Below are 18,294 nucleotides of genomic sequence, written 5' to 3' on the forward strand. Positions count from 1 at the left end.
ATCGTACTAGAACTGAATCAAACCTGATAGAGTAGGGCAATAGCTTGATGTATAACCTATTGCATGGTTTCATGAGGCTCCACAATCCCTACAAAATGTTCCTCTATATTGTCTCATGTTAGAATGACAACCAAACAAACGTGTGGGATAAGTCTTAATACCCGAGCCCCTGAATTTAGGAAATGAAGGGGTGCTTATAAGTTGACTGAAGGAGTTAGTGGGTAGATAGAGAGACATTAGTTCAACTGGTGGGATATCCAGAACAAGAGCAGCAATAACCTTACAATTGGAGTCAAACTATTCAAGGATGATGTCAGGAAGCACTTCATCACAGAAGTGGCTGTGAATGTCTGACTATCTCGCCCTCAAAAAGCCACTGAGAGAGGCAGTGGAAATTTCAGAATGGGGGGGGTGGGGGGGTGATAGATTTTTATTAGGTATTAAGGACAATGGAAAGAGGGTGGTAAATGGAGATGAGATGCAGGGCAGCCATGAACAGGCTTGATGGGATGAATGGCCAACTCCTATTCCTAGTTTCCTATTTCAAGGATATGTTGAAAATATTAGATGTGCCATCATATAGTTACAAATAACTGTTTTGTTAGCTCGGTCACAATATAGTTGCGATGTAAATATTGGTGATTCAGGATAACATGCTGTAAGCTGACGTGGTTTAATTGTAGCATTTTCCTATCTAATATTTCTAGAGGGAAAACAAATAATGTGCTTAGGGTTGACCAGCAGGCAGATGACCATAACAAATGCAAATAGAACATATAGAATTACAGACGGCTATTGGTAAGTGTTAGTTACAATGCTCCAACTATTAAGGTTGTACAGAGCATCTTACCATTTTTGTGGAGGTAAAAGATGGCACTCGCCAAGCTGGAAATAATGTGTTTGGTTTCCGACTCGCTCAAATGGCCTTTCTCTTCCAGAATTCCCTTCAGCTCCCCAAGTTCACAAAATTCAATGACAAGGTAGACTTTCTAAATCAGAAAGGAGAAATGGAGAAGAGTAGAGTGTCATTCGGTTAATGATTGTACTTATTCAGTAGCTAGCCTCACATCAACCAGTGAAGTCCCATCAAAAAATGGGACAAAAGATAAATGACTTTTTAAAATAATAAAAACAGGAAATGCTGGAAAATGTAAACAGGTCTGGGAACATTTTACATTCTTCTGGTACTTAACATTCCGGTTTCCTCCCACAAGTCCCGAAAGACGTGCTGTTAGGTAATTTGGACATTCTGTATTCTCCCTCAGTGTACCCGAACAGGTGCCAGAATGGGGCGCTAGGGGCTTTTCACGGTAACTTCATTGCAGTGTTAATGAAAACCTACTTGTGACAATAAAGATTATTATATTATTATTATATTATAAACATTCAGTTCAACAACTTGAAACCATGAGCTCTGTCCTCCATTTTGATATCTTCCACCCCCACCCCCAAGATTCACTTATAAAACTTGTTCTCCTGTTTTGTTTTCAGAAAATGCTGACCCTTGTTCTGCTATTAACACATTCCGCTGTCTGACCTTTACTCCACTATTAACATCTGCCTTCTCTTTAACAATGGGTGAAACCAGCCACATTGCGCCTGAAATTTAGCACGGCGCAACGCGACCCTTAGATGCTGGGAGATCCTACTTCTGGGATCTATCTGGCTCACCAGGTCTCACTATCTAACGTGATCTCATGAGACGTTGCAATGTGAATCCTGCCCATTGTGGCAGGATCACTTTTATGCAAATCTGCATATTAGAGTGAGACACCTAGTCTCACTCTAATATGCATTCCCAAGATCTAACCATAGCATGGGATCTAACCCCCTTGCCTTGGAGACCTCGGGCGAGCGCTGTTCAGTGATAGTCTCCACAAACGGCGACCTGACAGAACAGCACTCATGGGGGTTTCCCAGGTGCATGCCCAGTGTAGGGAGTGGGGCCAAGGACCCCCTTATAATGAGTTGGGGCTGCAGGGGGGGGTTGGGAGTTACATCATGGACTCAAGAGATCAGGATGCCATTTTTCTCTCGCTGCACTGGGGAGTTCCAGCGGGCAGAGCTTCTCAGTACAGAAAATGCGGCCTCGTCGGGGAGTTCCCCCGCTAAGGCTCCGATATACCCGGATGGGTGTTAGACAGTGGGGTGCTTCTCGGCATGTTACAGGATTCTGTGTCCAAATCATCCCCAATTGATAAAATCACATGAAAGACCATAATTCTTCCTTGTTTGAGCTTGGACGTGGAACTTGAGGGGAGAACTGTCAGGTGATGCCCACTTGATTCTCTGTTGATGAATTTAAATGACATGGAAGGAAGGCTAAATGGGACAGGTCTGGCACAACTTTGTCTATGCGTGCTCCAGCCACGTCCTTGCACCTTCTATTCAGGACTCTTTCATTTCATCTGCAGGTGATTGCAGCAGTTGGGTTTATAAAGCTCTGTGATTTAAACTTAACTTTGTTGTAGCCAATTCCTGGGCCTAAAACAGGAGCAAATGTGATCATTATAGGAGTGTGGAGCCCAATGTCTAATTGCCATATAAGTTGGGGCTGCTGCTAAATTGGTTGAAGGCTTTTTTTTTAAACAATGCAGGTGGGCAACTAAAACGAGCGCGCGTCCCATTTTAGTATCAAAACAAGGCTCCAAGCACGCATCCGAGACCAAGAGAGAGGGTCGAGGTGGTCATAAGAACAAAGAACAAAGAAAAGTACAGCACAGGAACAGGCCCTTCATCCCTCCAAGCCTGTGCCAACCATGCTGCCCGTCTAAACTAAAATCTTCTGCACTTCTGGAGTCCGTATCCCTCTGTTGCCATCCTATTCATGTATTTGTCAAGATGTCCCTTAAATGTCACTATCGTCCCTGCTTCCACCACCTCCTCCGGCAGCGAGTTCCAGGCACCCACTACCCTCTGTGTAAAAAAACTTGCCTCGTACATCTCCTCTAAACCTAGCCCTTCGCACCTTAAACCTATGCCCCCTAGTAATTGACCCCTCTCACCAGGGAAAACGCCTCTGACTATCCACTCTGTCTATGCCCCTCATAACATTGTAGACCTCTATCAGGTTGCCCCTCAACCTCCGTTGTTCCAGTGAGAACAAACCGAGTTTATTCAACCTCTCCTCAAAGCTAATGCCCTCCATACCAGACAACATCCTGGTAAATCTCTTCTGCACCTTCTCTAAAGCGTCCACATCCTTCTTGTAGTGTGGCAACCAGAATTGAACACTATACTCCAAGTGTGGCCCAACTAAGGTTCTATACAGCTGCAATATGACTTGCCAATTTTTATACTCAATGCCCTGGCCAATGAAGGCAAGCATGCCGTATGCCTTCTTGACTACCTTCTCCACCTGTGTTGCTCCTTTCAGTGACCTGTGGACCTGTACACCTAGATCTCTCTGACTTTCAATACTCTTGAGGGTTCTACCATTCACTGTATATTCCCTACCTGCATTAGACCTTCCAAAATTATGGTCAACCCTTCCCTTCCCCTCCGAAGGCAGTAGCTGGAGATTCTGGCTGCCATGGGCTGGCAGCTGCCAGTGATTCACTGGAAAGATGACTGGTGTCAGCTGTCTCATGCTGATGAGCTGTCTTCTTACTGATCCCACAGACTCCGGCAGCACTGGATGGCTCCGACTGATGGAACAATGGTATGGATTGCGAGCTGCTGATCTTTGGTCCCATTCTTCCTGTTACACTCATATTTCACTCATAGTAATTAACCGTTATTGTGACTGATTTAGTTCTCTCTTTATAAATTGTGGTATAAACAAGGGCAGAGAATTCCAAAAGTGTAGGTTCAGATATTCGGAGGTCACAGCTTACAGGAATTGCAGTAAAAACTGTGATCACACAAGATAGCTACCAGATGCCCTCGGCTTCTACCCGAATAACACTGAGAATTATGTCAGCTTTTGTTTTAATAAAAAGTAGCTTAGAGAAACAATTGATTTTAAAGAAGTGAAATCAAGCAAGTGATAAATAGAACTGCTTTATATCCACATGATTAGAGGACTACTGTGGAAATTCAGAGAAAGACTGGGGGAGAAGGCATTTCATCTTTCAAAGGGTGGTACAAGACAGCCCAGAATAGAGTGCAGGACTACGTGACTTTGAACCACAAGCTACTCAGATTGCAGGAAATACAGTGCTCTTATTTAAGAAGATGGATGGGTTTGTGTCAATGTTTAATCATGTTTTGTAATAGTGCCCTGCATTGAGCCCATTAGAGTAAGTGGTTCCATTTTGGAACAATGCTCAGATTTTAAACGAAGTGATTTGTTTTCTTGCCCATTAGATAGTTTTGCAATTTATTCTCACTGGGAGTTAAGTAACCCTTGCATTCATCTCCCAGACTGGAACTTTTATTTTATCGAGGATTGATGCAGGAAGTTTTGTTTGAAATGGTAAAAAATCTCCAGTTACTATCTTAAGCAGGGTTAAAATTATTCTTGGAAGCATGGAAGGTAAATGTTCCCCTAGGTACACAGGAAGAGGAGTAGGTCACATAACACCTGTTCATTCAGTGAGGTCGTGGTCGATCTGTGGCCTAGCTTCATATACCTGTCTTTGCCTCATATTCCTTAAGGGCTTTGCTTAACAGAAATCTATCAATTGAAGATTTAAAATTGACAATTGACTCAGAATCAAATCAACAATTGCGGAAAGAGACTATTCAACATCTACCAGCAATACAGGTAGAAGTGTCTTCAATCCTGAAAGGTCTGGCTCCAACCTTTAGATTATGCTGCCTCGTCCTAGATTCCCCAACCAGTGGAAATAGTTTCTCCGTCTGTTCCCTTAAACTCTTGAACAAATCACCCCTTAACCTTCTAAATTCCAGAGAATGCAATCCTAATTCGTGCAATCTCACCTCATTATTTGACCCTTGATGTCTAAGTATCATTTTATTAAATCAACGCTTCCTGGGCCATTATATACTTCCTGAGGTATGGTGAGCAGAGATAAATGCCGTTCTCCACATGGGGTCTAACCAGGTCTTTGTATGCCAGTAGCATGGCTATTACTTTCTTGTGTTCTTATCATCTTGATATAAATCCCAGCTAGCATTCCATTAGCCTTGATTATTCTTTATACCTGTTCATTAAATTTTATTTAATCTACCTTCATGGAACATTAAAGCACATTAGACTATCACTGATTATAACTTTTTCAACATTTAGAAAATATTCTGATTTTTTTTTTAGATCCAAAGTTGATGTCTTCACATTTGCCCAAATTGAAATCCATTTACCAATGTTGCCCATTCACTTAATCTATCAATATTTCTTTGTAATTTTAAGCTTCCAACTACACTCTGCAATGCGGTCTTATCTTTGTGTCATCAGCAAAACTGAATATATGGCTTTCTATCTCATCACAATAGTCAGTAAGTAGAGTGAATGGCTGAGGCCTCAATTCGAATCCCCATGGGGAGCCTTGAAAAAGAAGGGGTGCATCTATTGACATTACAATGCTACGGGCAGCACTTCCCGTCCGTGCCTGCACACTCCACAGTTGGACAAATCAACTGATTGGTAAGTAACAGGGTTTGAGTGCTGTTTAAAACCAGCCATCTATATTCTCAGCACCAAAACCCATAAATAAGTGATATTTTCATCATTTAGTGCAAAGCAACCACATACGTCTAAAATTCTCCCTCGAGATCTATCATTTAATTGATTCTTATGTAACATTGAGATGTGTTAAGTAAATAAACTGGATTTCTCCAAAGAAGGATAGAATTGAGACACTGGGATGCAGTGTCAAACATAATTACAAATTTGTACAACAAACTGGATTTCACTTTTGGGGTGAGGTAGAGTGGGGTGGTGGGGGAGAGGGAATTTTATTTGTGTGATTTTAGAAAAAGCCTGTCACTTTTTTGTGATTTTCCCTGAATTGGCCAATTAATGGCCAATGATGGGCCCACCATCTAATTAAGGACAGTGAGTCGGATCTTGAAATTGGTGGATAAATTGACCAATCCTAGTCATCCTCCAGCTTGGAAGAAGCAAGAAAATGCTTTTGAGGGTAAGTGGTAGAGCGCGCAGTCCAACACCCCCTCAAAATTTTTAACTTTAACAAAAAGATGTCTTCAATATCTGGAGCATCATTTGTTGGGGGTAGGGGAAACTTTCCACTGGCTGGCCAGAGGTTACAGCTGAAGCCAGGCAGACAGAGTGGACCACTAAGCCTGGCAGGAGCATCAAGCCTTTGGTCTTCTACTGGGAGGCCACCTCCAGGCAACAGGCCTGTTATCCCAAAACTCCAGAGACCTGGAGGCCAACTGAAAAATTCCAGTCAGCCACCAATTATAGGGCCTAATGCTGCAGATGTCTGTGTATAAGTCAGCTTTTGAAGTTTTGAAAAATCTCTACAAGGAGTTGATTTGTACAGCAAGTAGAAAACGGAATGGCCAGTGTGGGTGATCACCATTTTGAAATGTCATTGTGGGTATGTTTTATACTCCTGTGCTATATTGCAACACCATTTGTATCGCTTTCTTAATACTCTTTACACATGGTTATATGGTGACCAGTGAGTGAAACATGTACTTGTGGGGTGAAAATTTGAGGCTGAAAATAATGACAGTATGGCATGTCATGACTGAAAAAGGGCTGACTACGTCAAGTATATGCAAAAATAAAACATTTTGGGAGGGCAGGAAATAGTGTTGTCTTACATGCCAGCTCCACTTATACACCTGGATTTACGGTAAGCTGACTTGGCTACCCACTGCTTGTGAGCAGTTAGTCCTGTCCATACTACCACCCCTGCGCACCACCCCACTCCCCACCCTGCACTCGCCATTCGCACGTTTGGGAATGGAGCCCACAAACCAGCATGCAGGCCGGCACTTGTACATTATGTACCCACCCACCCATCTTCGTGTCTGTCCCCCATTGGGGCCTAAACATTCAGCCCAATAACCGGTCCCAAATGTCATGTTCTTCAAGAAGAAAGCAAAGGATTCTGTTGCTCTATTAATAATGTTGGTGAACAAGCCTTCCCTTATATCGATCAAATGACCATACAGCCAGTTAGTTAGTTCAAAAGATGGTTTATTTACATACCCAAGAGTTACCTCGACATGCAAACACAATATCTACTACGAGTTTAAACTACACCTATCAGCTACAATAACCTATCCTTAACTTCAGGGCGACCAGCACTGTGCAAATGGATAAGGCCTTTATCTGGATTTCACTTGGCTGGTTCGAAGAAAGTGGCTCTGTCTCTGCTGGGCTCATCCGTCGTAGCAATCGTTGGTCCATAACTTGGCTGGCTGTTCCTGTTACGATTGAGTTGGCACAGGCTGGATCCAAAGGAGACAGAACACATGGCTATGCTCTCTTTTATCCCTCTGGGATTTTGTGCTCTTTGGGGCGGTCCTTAACCTTGGACCCAATAGTTCGACAGGGCTCTGATCACTGTCTTCGATTTTGGCCAATAAAGGGTCGGCTGCCTTGATGACCTGGGGGGGGGGGGGGTCCTTAGCGGTCATTGACCTTCGCAGTTGGGCTTTCTGAGTAAAGGGAGTGGCGCCGATCAGTCTGTGGCTGTACCGGTTGCTTGATTGGAGTTCTATTGTCCTGGGAAAATGGGCCATTGAACTGCAAACGAGCGGGGTTTTCGATCAGGCCTGGTTACCTGTTTCAGATACACATAGGCTCTGTATGTGTCTGAGTCCTGGGTTGGCCATAATTCCAATGGTCCTTTGCAGGTGGCCATCTTAGATAGCTTCATCCCGTCTTCTTGATACTGAACGCGAAGCGTGGTGGATCACACTATTGATCCCTGTTCATCCCTGGGGACCCGGTCACCCTTGGTCAAGGCAAGGTTCTACTCTACTCTTAGGATAACTCCTTAGTCTAACAAGCACTGTCTAAGCTACTCTCATGCTGCTGGTGAATATCAAAGAACTTATATACAGTACAAAATCTACAACAGCAGCATCACATTTCTACTTAATCCTAATAAAGTTAAAGAGGTACATGGTTTATTCTTAGCAGCGATTGGTACATGAGTTTAATTTTGTTGAATTCCAAAGAAGGGGGATCAGACTGTATATATCGGGGAGCAGGAGGCTTTTGCTTGCCATTCATGGAGTCAGAGTGTCTGAATGACACCTCAAATTACTGCAATTACTAGAAGGGTCTCTACTATGTATGAAAGGGGGTTCCATTTGGCAATGTTTTCGCACCAAGTGGGGGTTTCGATGTCTGTCTTTGTGTGGTGTAGTGTCCGGGCTGGTGGTGGCCTGTTTTGTGGTAGTGTTTGGGGCTGGTGTGGGGTTTGTTAAAACAGTCCGTTGCGCGCGCAGTTGCAGAAGTCCAGCGATGATCCAAACGCATGTCAGCAGTCCTTGCTTCATCCTGTGTTTTCTGATTTCCGGGTGATCCTGGGGGTGCAAGCAGAGTATCTGTTATTATCTTCAGTTAATATCTTGTTTTATTAGTTTCTCTCTCCTTACTCCAATTACCCGTTATGATTGTCACCATGTGTGACTCCCTCTTTTTTTTTTTTTGAAATACCATTTTGAGAGACAAGAATTGCAAATTTTTAAAGTACAGAGACTCTCGCAGCTTGTGGTCGATGCGGGGAGTGGGCGGACAATTTCGTCGACCATCTTTTTTTAAAACTTGCAACCAGTGGTGGTTGAGGCTTATCTTAACCAGCCGAATTTTAGGGCGGCCAGTTTTATGGAGTTTCGTCCCAGGGTTCAGAGGTAATTCACATGTAGCAGCGTGTATAGCAACCAATTGTGTCATATGTCTAAATAGCAGATGGGTAGCGACCAGGGGGTCACAGAAGGTAAAGGAAAGAAGGGGTGAGCATACGGAACGTGGCAAAATGCATTCTTTATACCACAACCGAAGGGAGAGCAGAGAAGCTGAAACTAAGGCCTGCCAACGACAGTGCAGAGTGTAGAGAAGCATTCCAGAGCATATGAAGTGAAGGGAACATGAGGTGCATGTGGGCCGCTGCGGGATAAGAATGGGTGGAATCCCCGGGTAGAGCGGGGGTTAGTGCCGTTACTCCACTACCCGAGCATAACTGAGCATAACTCCCTACCTGGGTGGACGGTAAGAGTTTGTAATCGTGTGGAAACTTGGCATAAAGACTGGGAGAACAGTGATCTGTTTCTCGACAAATTTGTGCCTTTAGCTGACATTGGGTATCGTAATCTCGAATCAGAAGAGTAATTTTGTGTCGGGCGACATGAGTTAAAACCATGTAGTAGAAAAAAGGAAAAAGGCGGGCAAGCTCCATCAGAACTTGGACACCTTAGTACTTAGGCGGTGTCTCTTTCTCATCATCTGGACACCTCAGGGTTCTGTACCAAACAGTGTTGTAAAAGCATTACCGAAACAAGAGTCAGTATCTGAATCATCACCATCTCCCGGTTGCCAGACTCGTGTCTGCCGTTTCTGTGCCTTGGCCGCAAGGGCCGTCGGATATTCCGAATCGTCGTGCCTGACTAGTCTGCAAGAGCACAGATAAGGCAATTCTCTACATAATGGGTTACATCACTTTTTAAATCGGGCCACCAACACAAAGGTCTTAAATGGGCAATGGTATTGTCTTTCTCCTGGTGTCCGTGTCCGTCATGAAATTGGTAAATGAGCTGGTTTCTGTCCTGGGTGAGGGCCACATAAATTCCGTTTTTTAAAACTATGCCGTACTGTACGTCAGTGCGTCCTTCCATTTATCATAGGGAGCCAGGAAGTTGCCGTCTACAACCTGTTTGAGGGTGTCGTCTGCTTTTTGGGATTGAGATAGATCCTCAATATTGGTCTGGGAAACCTGGACTGAGTGTATCGGTTTGCTTTCGGGTGGCTGCCAGAAGTGACCATGGCGTGATACTGCTTTGGCTAAGGCATCTGCCTTTACATTACCGGGTGGGGAGGAGCGATGATGGCTTCTTACTTTAATAATACCGTATGTGCGGTCTGAGGCTGTCCTGAGAATGTGCTTTAACAACGGGGCAGAGGGTTGGGGTTTTCCATCGGCTGAAACAAAACCTTGAGATTCCCACAGGGACAGGAATTCTGTTAAGCTGTTCCACATACACAGGCTGTCCGAGTGTATGTCTGTGGGGTTGGAAAAGAGTTGGGGTGCTGAATTACATAAGCTACGGCTGTGAGTTCTGCTGCTTGTGAACCTAGGTGGCCGGGCAATTTTAAAGAAATCTCTTCTAGTGGGCGTCCCTGCGCGTCTTCCACGTAAATTGCACAATGAGTAATTCTAACTCCATTTTCGATTGTGGAGGAACCGTCTACATAAATTTTTTAAGCGTTCCCTGTGGCCTGGGAAATCTGTGTCTTACTGCCTGCTTATGGGTGTAGTGACTTTGGGATAAAGGGTCCTGTGTGGTGTTGGGCTGCTATGATCTGGCACTCATGTGGGGTCCCTGCATATTGGAGATTATCGGCCAGAAATGTGTGGGTCTTGGTGCGTTTTACCGTACTGTCCCTGCCTTGTAACAGTAGTGTCCAGCGAGCTGCTCTGATTTGGCTGACTGAACCGTCCTTTAATCTACCGTCTAGTAATAGTTGCGTGGGGGGGTGCTCGGTCAAGATCGCTACTGGGTCGAGGCCTGTGATGTATGCAAAGTACTGTACTGCCCGAAAGACTGCCAGCAAGAGCCGTTTGCAGGCTGAGAATCCTTGCTCTACGGGGTCTAATACTCTTGAGGCATAGGCTACGGGTCCTAAATTATCATGTCGTTCTTGCAGAAGTACTGCTGATAGGGTTCGGTCGGTGGTTGCTACTTCGATGGCATAGGGCAAGTCTGGGTCTGGATCTTATAAAGTTCCAGTGCCTAGGGCACATTTTAAATCATTAATGGCGTCTGTGTGCTGCGGAAGCCATTCCCATGGGCGTTCTTTTATGGAGCTCTGAGAGTGGGGCTGCTTTGGTGGCAAAACCATCTATATGATTTCTGCAATATCCTACCAAACTAGGAATGACCGGAGTGCAGTGACATTTTGGGGCAGGGGCAATTTGACGATGGATTCGATTCGTTTTTGCTCAATTTCTCTCTTCCCGTGGGTGATGATGGTGCCTAAATAAAGAACCTTTCCTTTAAAATCTGAGCCTTTTTGAGGTTACCCTTACATCCGGTGGATTGCAGTAGGCCTAGTAATTCCGATAAGAGCTCTATGTGTTCCTCTTTTGTGTCCATTTGCAAGAGCAGATCGTCTGCGTATTGTATGAGACATTCAGGTCGGGAAAGCTTAGAAAGTCCGTTGGCCAATTGTCGGTGGAAAATGGAGGGGGAGTTGTGGAATCATTGTTGGAGGCATGTCCACGTGTACTGCTGCCCTTGAAACGTAAACACAAACTTATACTGGCAGGCCTTGTCTAACGGGATGGACCAAAAGCCATTGCTGATGTCCAGTACTGTGAAGTATTTTGCCTGTACTCCCTGTTGAGCATTGTCTCGGGACTCGTGGCAACAGTGGGGGCTGCTAAAGGGGTTACCTTATTAAGTTCTCGGTAGTCGATCGTTAGTCGCCATGAACCATCGGGCTTTTTTACGAGCCAAATTGGGGCATTATTTGTGGACACTATGGGTCGAATAACTCCTTGGTCTAACAGACTGTTAATAACCTTCAAAATCTCACCCTCGGCCTGCTGTCGGAAAGCATATTGCTTTTGCGGCTTTGGATCGGGACCTGAAATCTTTACTGTACCTGGGATCTTCCCACAGTCGTGTTTGTGTTGTGCGAACGAAGCTTTGTGTTTCATGAGGAACTCTCCAATCGTCTGATCTGCACTAATTGTTTGTGGATTAAACCAATAGTTCCCTACTGAGCAAATCCTGTTTTCATAATCTCCTACTGTTAGCGTAGCAGGAGCCCAAGCTGTTTTGGCCATTTGCCATACACATTTGTTTACTGGGTCAAACGAAAGGTTATGGGAGCTCATAAAATCAGTGCCTAAAATGTACTCTGCGGTTTGGGGTAAGTCAACTAAAACGAGGGGGTGTCTGGTGCTAACATTTCCTATCTGAATGGGTATGGGAGCTGTGATATATCCTTGCTGTATGTGGCCGGTGAATCCACTCAGGGTGATGGTGTCTGTGGTGGGCCATTTCTCCTGTTGAAACATGGTGGAGGAGTTCAAAGTGGTGTGGGATCCTCCTGTGTCCCAAAGGAAATCGACTGTATGTCCCCGGACTATGTCTGTAACTACTGGTCTGCCTGATTTGCCCCAGCATGTGTCACAGACCCAAGTTGGGGAGTCCGAACACCGTCAATCTGTGGAGTTAAAGGCTAAGTCATCTGAACGGGCGCTAACATTAGCATGGGCCTAACATTGTTCCTAGGTGGGGAGTTTGGTTGTTGGTATCATTGCTGGTTCGGGGGGGTTTTGTCGGCAATCGCGGGCGTAATGTCCCATGTGGCCACAATTGTAACAACCTCATGGTGCCTGTGTTCTGGGGTGCTGTCCCTTGTGTCTACCCTCATTTATCCATGCTGGGTCCTGGCTAATCCTAACTGGGGGCATTTGCTTCTATCTCGTCCTGATCTGTCTGTCGGTGTAGGGTTTGTTCCCACGCTCTAGAAAGTTGTTTCAATACCCAAACCTCATTGTGTGTGTGGTTTGCGGGGTCGTAGTTTACACAAGCCTTTTGACCTGCGGCATGCGAGACTAAGGTGCGGGACCATTTAGTGGTGTCCTCCTCATTTATGTGTGCGCAGTTCAATTGTCCATAGACTGCCATGAAATGAATCCATAGACGACCAGCAAATGCGGTCAGATGCTCTCCCTTCTTTTGCCTGCAGTGATTTAAACCCTCGACTGGATCTCCTTTGTTATACCCGATGGCATCTAATATGGCTGTTTTCATTTCCTGTAGGGTTCCTCCTGCTACATTTTGGGGTTCTGGCAAAGCTGATCTGACGGATTGGCTAAGGCTCATAACTATTAGCTTTATTTCCTCTCTCTCGTCTAGGCCGTACATAACTTTTTGTTGGCGTACCTCCTCAAAGAAGCTGTGCACGTTTGCGGTGGGCTGGAATGGATTAATTTTCATGCAAGCTTCTCTTAATTGGGTTATAGATAGCGGGGTGGTGTAAACGATATCGGGCTCATCCTGATCTGATGCCTTGTGTGGTAACCGGATTCATGGGGGTCGAATTGTGAGTGGGGGTGTGCGCTGCCTGTGCAGTCGGTGCTTTTCTTTTTGGGGCGTGGGGGGCTCGCTTTTGATTTCCTGTATCCTCTACGTATCTTTGGGCGCTTTCATTTAACTCTTACCAATCGGGAGCATCTTCCTCATCTAAATCCTGCCCGAAAGTGTACCTGAAGCCATTCTGTGCTGAGAGTAGCGACTGTAACTTTTCTATCTTCTGTCGGCATTTAGCATGGTCAACGGTACTCTGCCTCTGTTCCTTAGTGGAGTTGTGGAGCGCTCTCAAAGCTGCTTTTAAATCTGCGCATTTGCTAGTTAGCTGGGCGACCTGTTGTTCTGTTTCTTCTCTTACCAGGACTGCACGCTGTGTATCTTGGTAGGCTTTATAGTATTGGGTCTGGAAGCTACTAAGGTGAACTAGACAAGATTGATGTGTGCATTTTACTTATCCTTAGCTTCTAACTGTGCCCAGAGTTGCTCAATTATCTTCTCGCTTTCGTTACTGTTTCCCTCGTTCTTTTCTTCCTTCTCAATTAACTGCCTACGGAGCGTCTTCACGACCTCCTCTGTGCCTCGCAAGTGTGCCAAACAGGACACTATTGCCATCGGCTTTCTGACTTTCCCTACATTTTTCTTGTGGACCTCGCTTAGGTTCTCCCACCAAGTTTGTCCTATCTTTCCTGGACCTGACTCATCTTTAGCGCAAAAATTCGACCAAAGGGACCATCCTTTCCCCTTTAAGTATTTCCTTAACTCTTCCTCCCATATGGGGCATTGCTCTGCTCTGTTGGTCGCTGCGACCTCGGGTTCCTGTGGATTCATCAATCTTTCCATTGCTTTAGTGGCCATTATTTCTCATCTCTTTCTCTACTTTTAATTTGGGACAGGGGAATAAGGCAGTGATTTGAACAGCGTGTGTGGCTCAAGCTATTTTCCAGCTCACAGTCCCTCCATAGTTGTACACAATTCTAACGAGATTACCTTATTCTTCCTGTTAGGTACACATGCGGGTTAGTACACACTTCCGAAATTTGGTTATTTGGTCGATATGGGACTTGCACTTGTGGTTCTTTCTCTTTCTTGCAATTGGATTCAAAGTTTGTGGGTTCTCTCAGAGTGACAAAGTCACTTCTAATCGAGTCCCGTCAGAGGTCGCCAATAATGTTTCTCTATTAATAATGTTGGTGAACCACAAGCCTTCCCTTATATCGATCAAATGACCACATAGCCAGTTAGTTAGATCAAAAGATGGTTTATTTACATACCCAAGAGTTACCTCGACATGCAAACACAATATCTACTAAGAGTTAAACTACACCTATCAGCTACAATAACCTATACTTAACTTCAGGGTGACTGGCACTGTGTAAATGGATAAGGCCTTTATCTGGATTTCACTTGGCTGGTTCGAAGAAAGTGGCTCTGTCTCTGCTGTGCTCATCCGTCAGGTAGCGATCGTTGGTCTTGAACTTGGCTGGCTGTTTCTGGTACGATTGGGTTGGCACAGGCCAGATCCAAAAGAGACAGAACACATGGCTATGCTCTCTTTTATCCCTCTGGGATTTCGCGCTCTTTGGCGCGGTCTTTAACCTTGGACCCAATAGCTCGACAGGGCTCTGATCACTGTCTTCGATTTCGGCCAATAAAGGGGCTGGGTGGGTCCTTAGTGGTCATTGACCTTGGCAGTTGGGCTTTCTGAGTACAGGGAGTGGCACCGATCAGTCTGTGGCTGTACCGGTTGCTTGATTGGAGTTCTATAGTCCTGGGGAAATGGGCCATTGAAATGCAAATGAGCGGGGGTTTCGATCGGGGTTACCTGAGTTTCAGATACACATCGGCTCTGTATCTGTCTGAGTCCTGGGTTGGCCATAATTCCCATGGTCCTTTGCAGGTGGCCATCTTAGATGGCTTCAATTCCCACTCCCATTATTGTCTCTGATAGACATCAATTCAGACGAAACGCTGAGAAGCAGTGAACCAATGCTTTAATAAGCTAAATATGTGCCGACCTGTAGCTCCTCCCACACTGCAGGGCTGACCCAGGTCAACAGGCTTTATACCTCCACAGCTGGGCGGAGCCACAGGCGGAGCCAACAGCAGCACCAATAATAACATTCCAACAGCGACAACCAATAACAGAACAGCAATAACCATAAGCATATACAACAGTGGAGATATCAATACTAATACAACAGTAGAACATATATACAACAGCCTTACGTAGCCATACGTGGCTCAGCACAGTCTCTGCCTTAAATGAGGGTGTGTGTACTTTGTGTGAGACAGGTATCAGTCTTGAATGCTGTGTTTTCCAAGGGCAGACAGCCTACAGATCCCACACAGAGGGAGCAATCTTGATCTTGTAAAAGTGGCAAGATATTTAATCAACCATCATCCACAGTAGAAAGGAAAGTCAGGTGAGTTGCATAATGAGCGGCCAGCCTAACATTGTCCATTCTGCATCATTGAAAGTTAAAGTTTGCCCATCAGAGTGCCCCCTTTGAAGAGGTGCCCGAGGGCTACTAGGGGAACCAGAGCCCATTAACAGTAATGTGCATCAGAGCAGGAGGGAAGAAAAAGAGAGAACACTGAAGTGAAATAAATAACTTGGTTTTAAATTTAGAAATACAAACACAATAGAAAGGTAATTTCCATAACATGGGCTCCAGGGTTGTTTTCCTTAGAATAGTGGAGGCTAAGGGGTGACTTTATTGAGGTGCAAAAAATTATGACGGGCCTGGATAGGGTATACAGGAAAGACTTGTTTCCCCTGTCTGAGGCGTCACTTAACATTAGCCATAGATTTAAGATGATGGTAGAAGGATTAGAGGGGACATGACCATAAGACATAGGAGCGGAAGTAAGGCCATTCGGCCCATCGAGTCCACTCCACTATTCAATCATGGCTGATTTAAACTCCATTTACCCGCTCTCTCTCCATAGCCCTTAATTCCTCGAGAAATCAAGAATTTATCAACTTCTGTCTTAAAGACGCTCAACGTCCCGGCCTCCACCGCCCTCTGTGGCAATGAATTCCACGGTCCCACCACTCTCTGGCTGAAGAAATTTCTCCTCATCTCTGTTCTAAAGTGACTCCCTTTTATTCGAAGGCTGTGCCCCCGGGTCCTAGTCTCCCCTGCTAATGGAAACAACTTCCCTACATCCACCCTATCTAAGCCATTCATTATCTTGTAAGTTTCTATTAGATCTCCCCTCAACCTCCTAAACTCCAATGAATATAATCCCAGGATCCTCAGACGTTCATCGTATGTTAGGCCTACCATTCCTGGGATCATCCGTGTGAATCTCTGCTGGACCCGCTCCAGTGCCAGTATGTCCTTCCTGAGGTGTGGGGCCCAAAATTGCTCACAGTATTCTAAATGGGGCCTAACTAATGCTTTATAAAGCTTCAGAAGTACATCCCTGCTTTTATATTCCAAGCCTCTTGAGATGAATGACAACATTGCATTTGCTTTCTTAATTACGGACTCAACCTGCAAGTTTACCTTTAGAGAATCCTGGACTAGGACTCCCAAGTCCCTTTGCACTTCAGCATTATGAATTTTGTCACCGTTTAGAAAATAGTCCATGCCTCTATTCTTTTTTCCAAAGTGCAAGACCTCGCACTTGCCCACGTTGAATTTCATCAGCCATTTCTTGGACCACTCTCCTAAACTGTCTAAATCTTTCTGCAGCCTCCCCACCTCCTCAATACTACCTGCCCCTCCACCTATCTTTGTATCATCGGCAAACTTAGCCAGAATGCCCCCAGTCCTGTCATCTAGATCGTTAATATATAAAGAGAACAGCTGTGGCCCCAACACTGAACCCTGCGGGACACCACTCGTCACCGGTTGCCATTCCGAAAAAGAACCTTTTATCCCAACTTTCTGCCTGACCGTCAATCCATGTTAGTACCTTGCCTCGAATACCATGCGCCCTTATTTTACTCAGCAGTCTCCCGTGAGGCACCTTATCAAAGGCCTTTTGGAAGTCAAGATAGATAACATCCATTGGCTCTCCTTGGTCTAACCTATTTTTTATCTCTTCAAAGAACTCTAACAGGTTTGTCAGGCATGACCTCCCCTTACTAAATCCATGCTGACTTGTCCTAATCCAACCCTGCACTTCCAAGAATTTAGAAATCCCATCCTTAACAATGGATTCTAGAATCTTGCCAACAACCGAGGTTAGGCTAATTGGCCTATAATTTTCCATCTTTTTCCTTGTTCCCTTCTTGAACAGGGGGGTTACAACAGCGATTTTCCAATCCTCTGGGACTTTCCCTGACTCCAGTGACTTTTGAAAGATCATAACTAACGCCTCCACTATTTCTTCAGCTATCTCTTTTAGAACTCTAGGATGTAGCCCATCTGTGCCTGGAGATTTATCAATTTTTAGACCTCTTAGTTTCTCTAGCACTTTCTCCTTTGTGATGGCTACCATATTCAACTCTGCCCCCTGACTCTCCGGAATTGTTGGGATATTACTCATGTCTTCTACTGTGAAGACTGATGCAAAGTACTTATTCAGTTCCTCAGCTATTTCCTTGTCTCCCATCACAAAATTACCAGCGTCATTTTGGAGCGGCTCAATGTCAACTTTTGCCTCCCGTTTGTTTTTAATGTATTTAAAGAAACTTTTACTATCATTCCTAATGTTACTGGCTAGCCTACCTTCATATTTGATCCTCTTTTTCCTTATTTCTCTCTTTGTTAACCTCTGTTTGTTTTTGTAGTCTTCCCAATCTTCTGACTTCCCACTACTCTTTGCCACATTATAGGCTTTCTCTTTTGCTTTGATGCATTCCCTAACTTCCTTTGTCAGCCATGGCTGCCTAATCCCCCCTCTGATAACCTTTCTTTTCTTTGGGATGAACCTCTGTACTGTGTCCTCAATTACTCCCAGAAACTCCTGCCATTGCTGTTCTACTGTCTTTCCCACTAGGCTCTGCTCCCAGTCGATTTTCGTCAGTTCCTCCCTCATGCCCCTGTAGTTACCTTTATTTAACTGTAACACCTTTACATCTGATTCTACTTTCTTTCTTTCAAATTGGAGATTGAATTCGATCATATTATGATCACTGCCTCCTAAGTGCTCCCTTACTTTAAGATCTTTAATCAAGTCTGGCTCATT

The 18,294-nt window shown here is 44.8% G+C and overlaps 1 protein-coding gene across 1 annotated transcript in view; it reads right to left on the minus strand.

Moving 5' to 3' along the window:
• The window catches only part of LOC140387707 (serine/threonine-protein kinase 33-like), a 144,941-nt gene that overhangs the window by 36,141 nt on the left and 90,506 nt on the right, over window positions 1-18,294 (minus strand). Inside the window, exon 5 of the mRNA XM_072470881.1 lies at window positions 851-989. Coding sequence (XP_072326982.1) covers window positions 851-989 — 139 coding nt within the window. The remainder of the gene's footprint in view (window positions 1-850; window positions 990-18,294) is intronic.

Source organism: Scyliorhinus torazame, chromosome 13 (assembly GCF_047496885.1).
Source record: "Scyliorhinus torazame isolate Kashiwa2021f chromosome 13, sScyTor2.1, whole genome shotgun sequence".
Taxonomy (NCBI): Eukaryota; Metazoa; Chordata; class Chondrichthyes; order Carcharhiniformes; family Scyliorhinidae; genus Scyliorhinus; species Scyliorhinus torazame.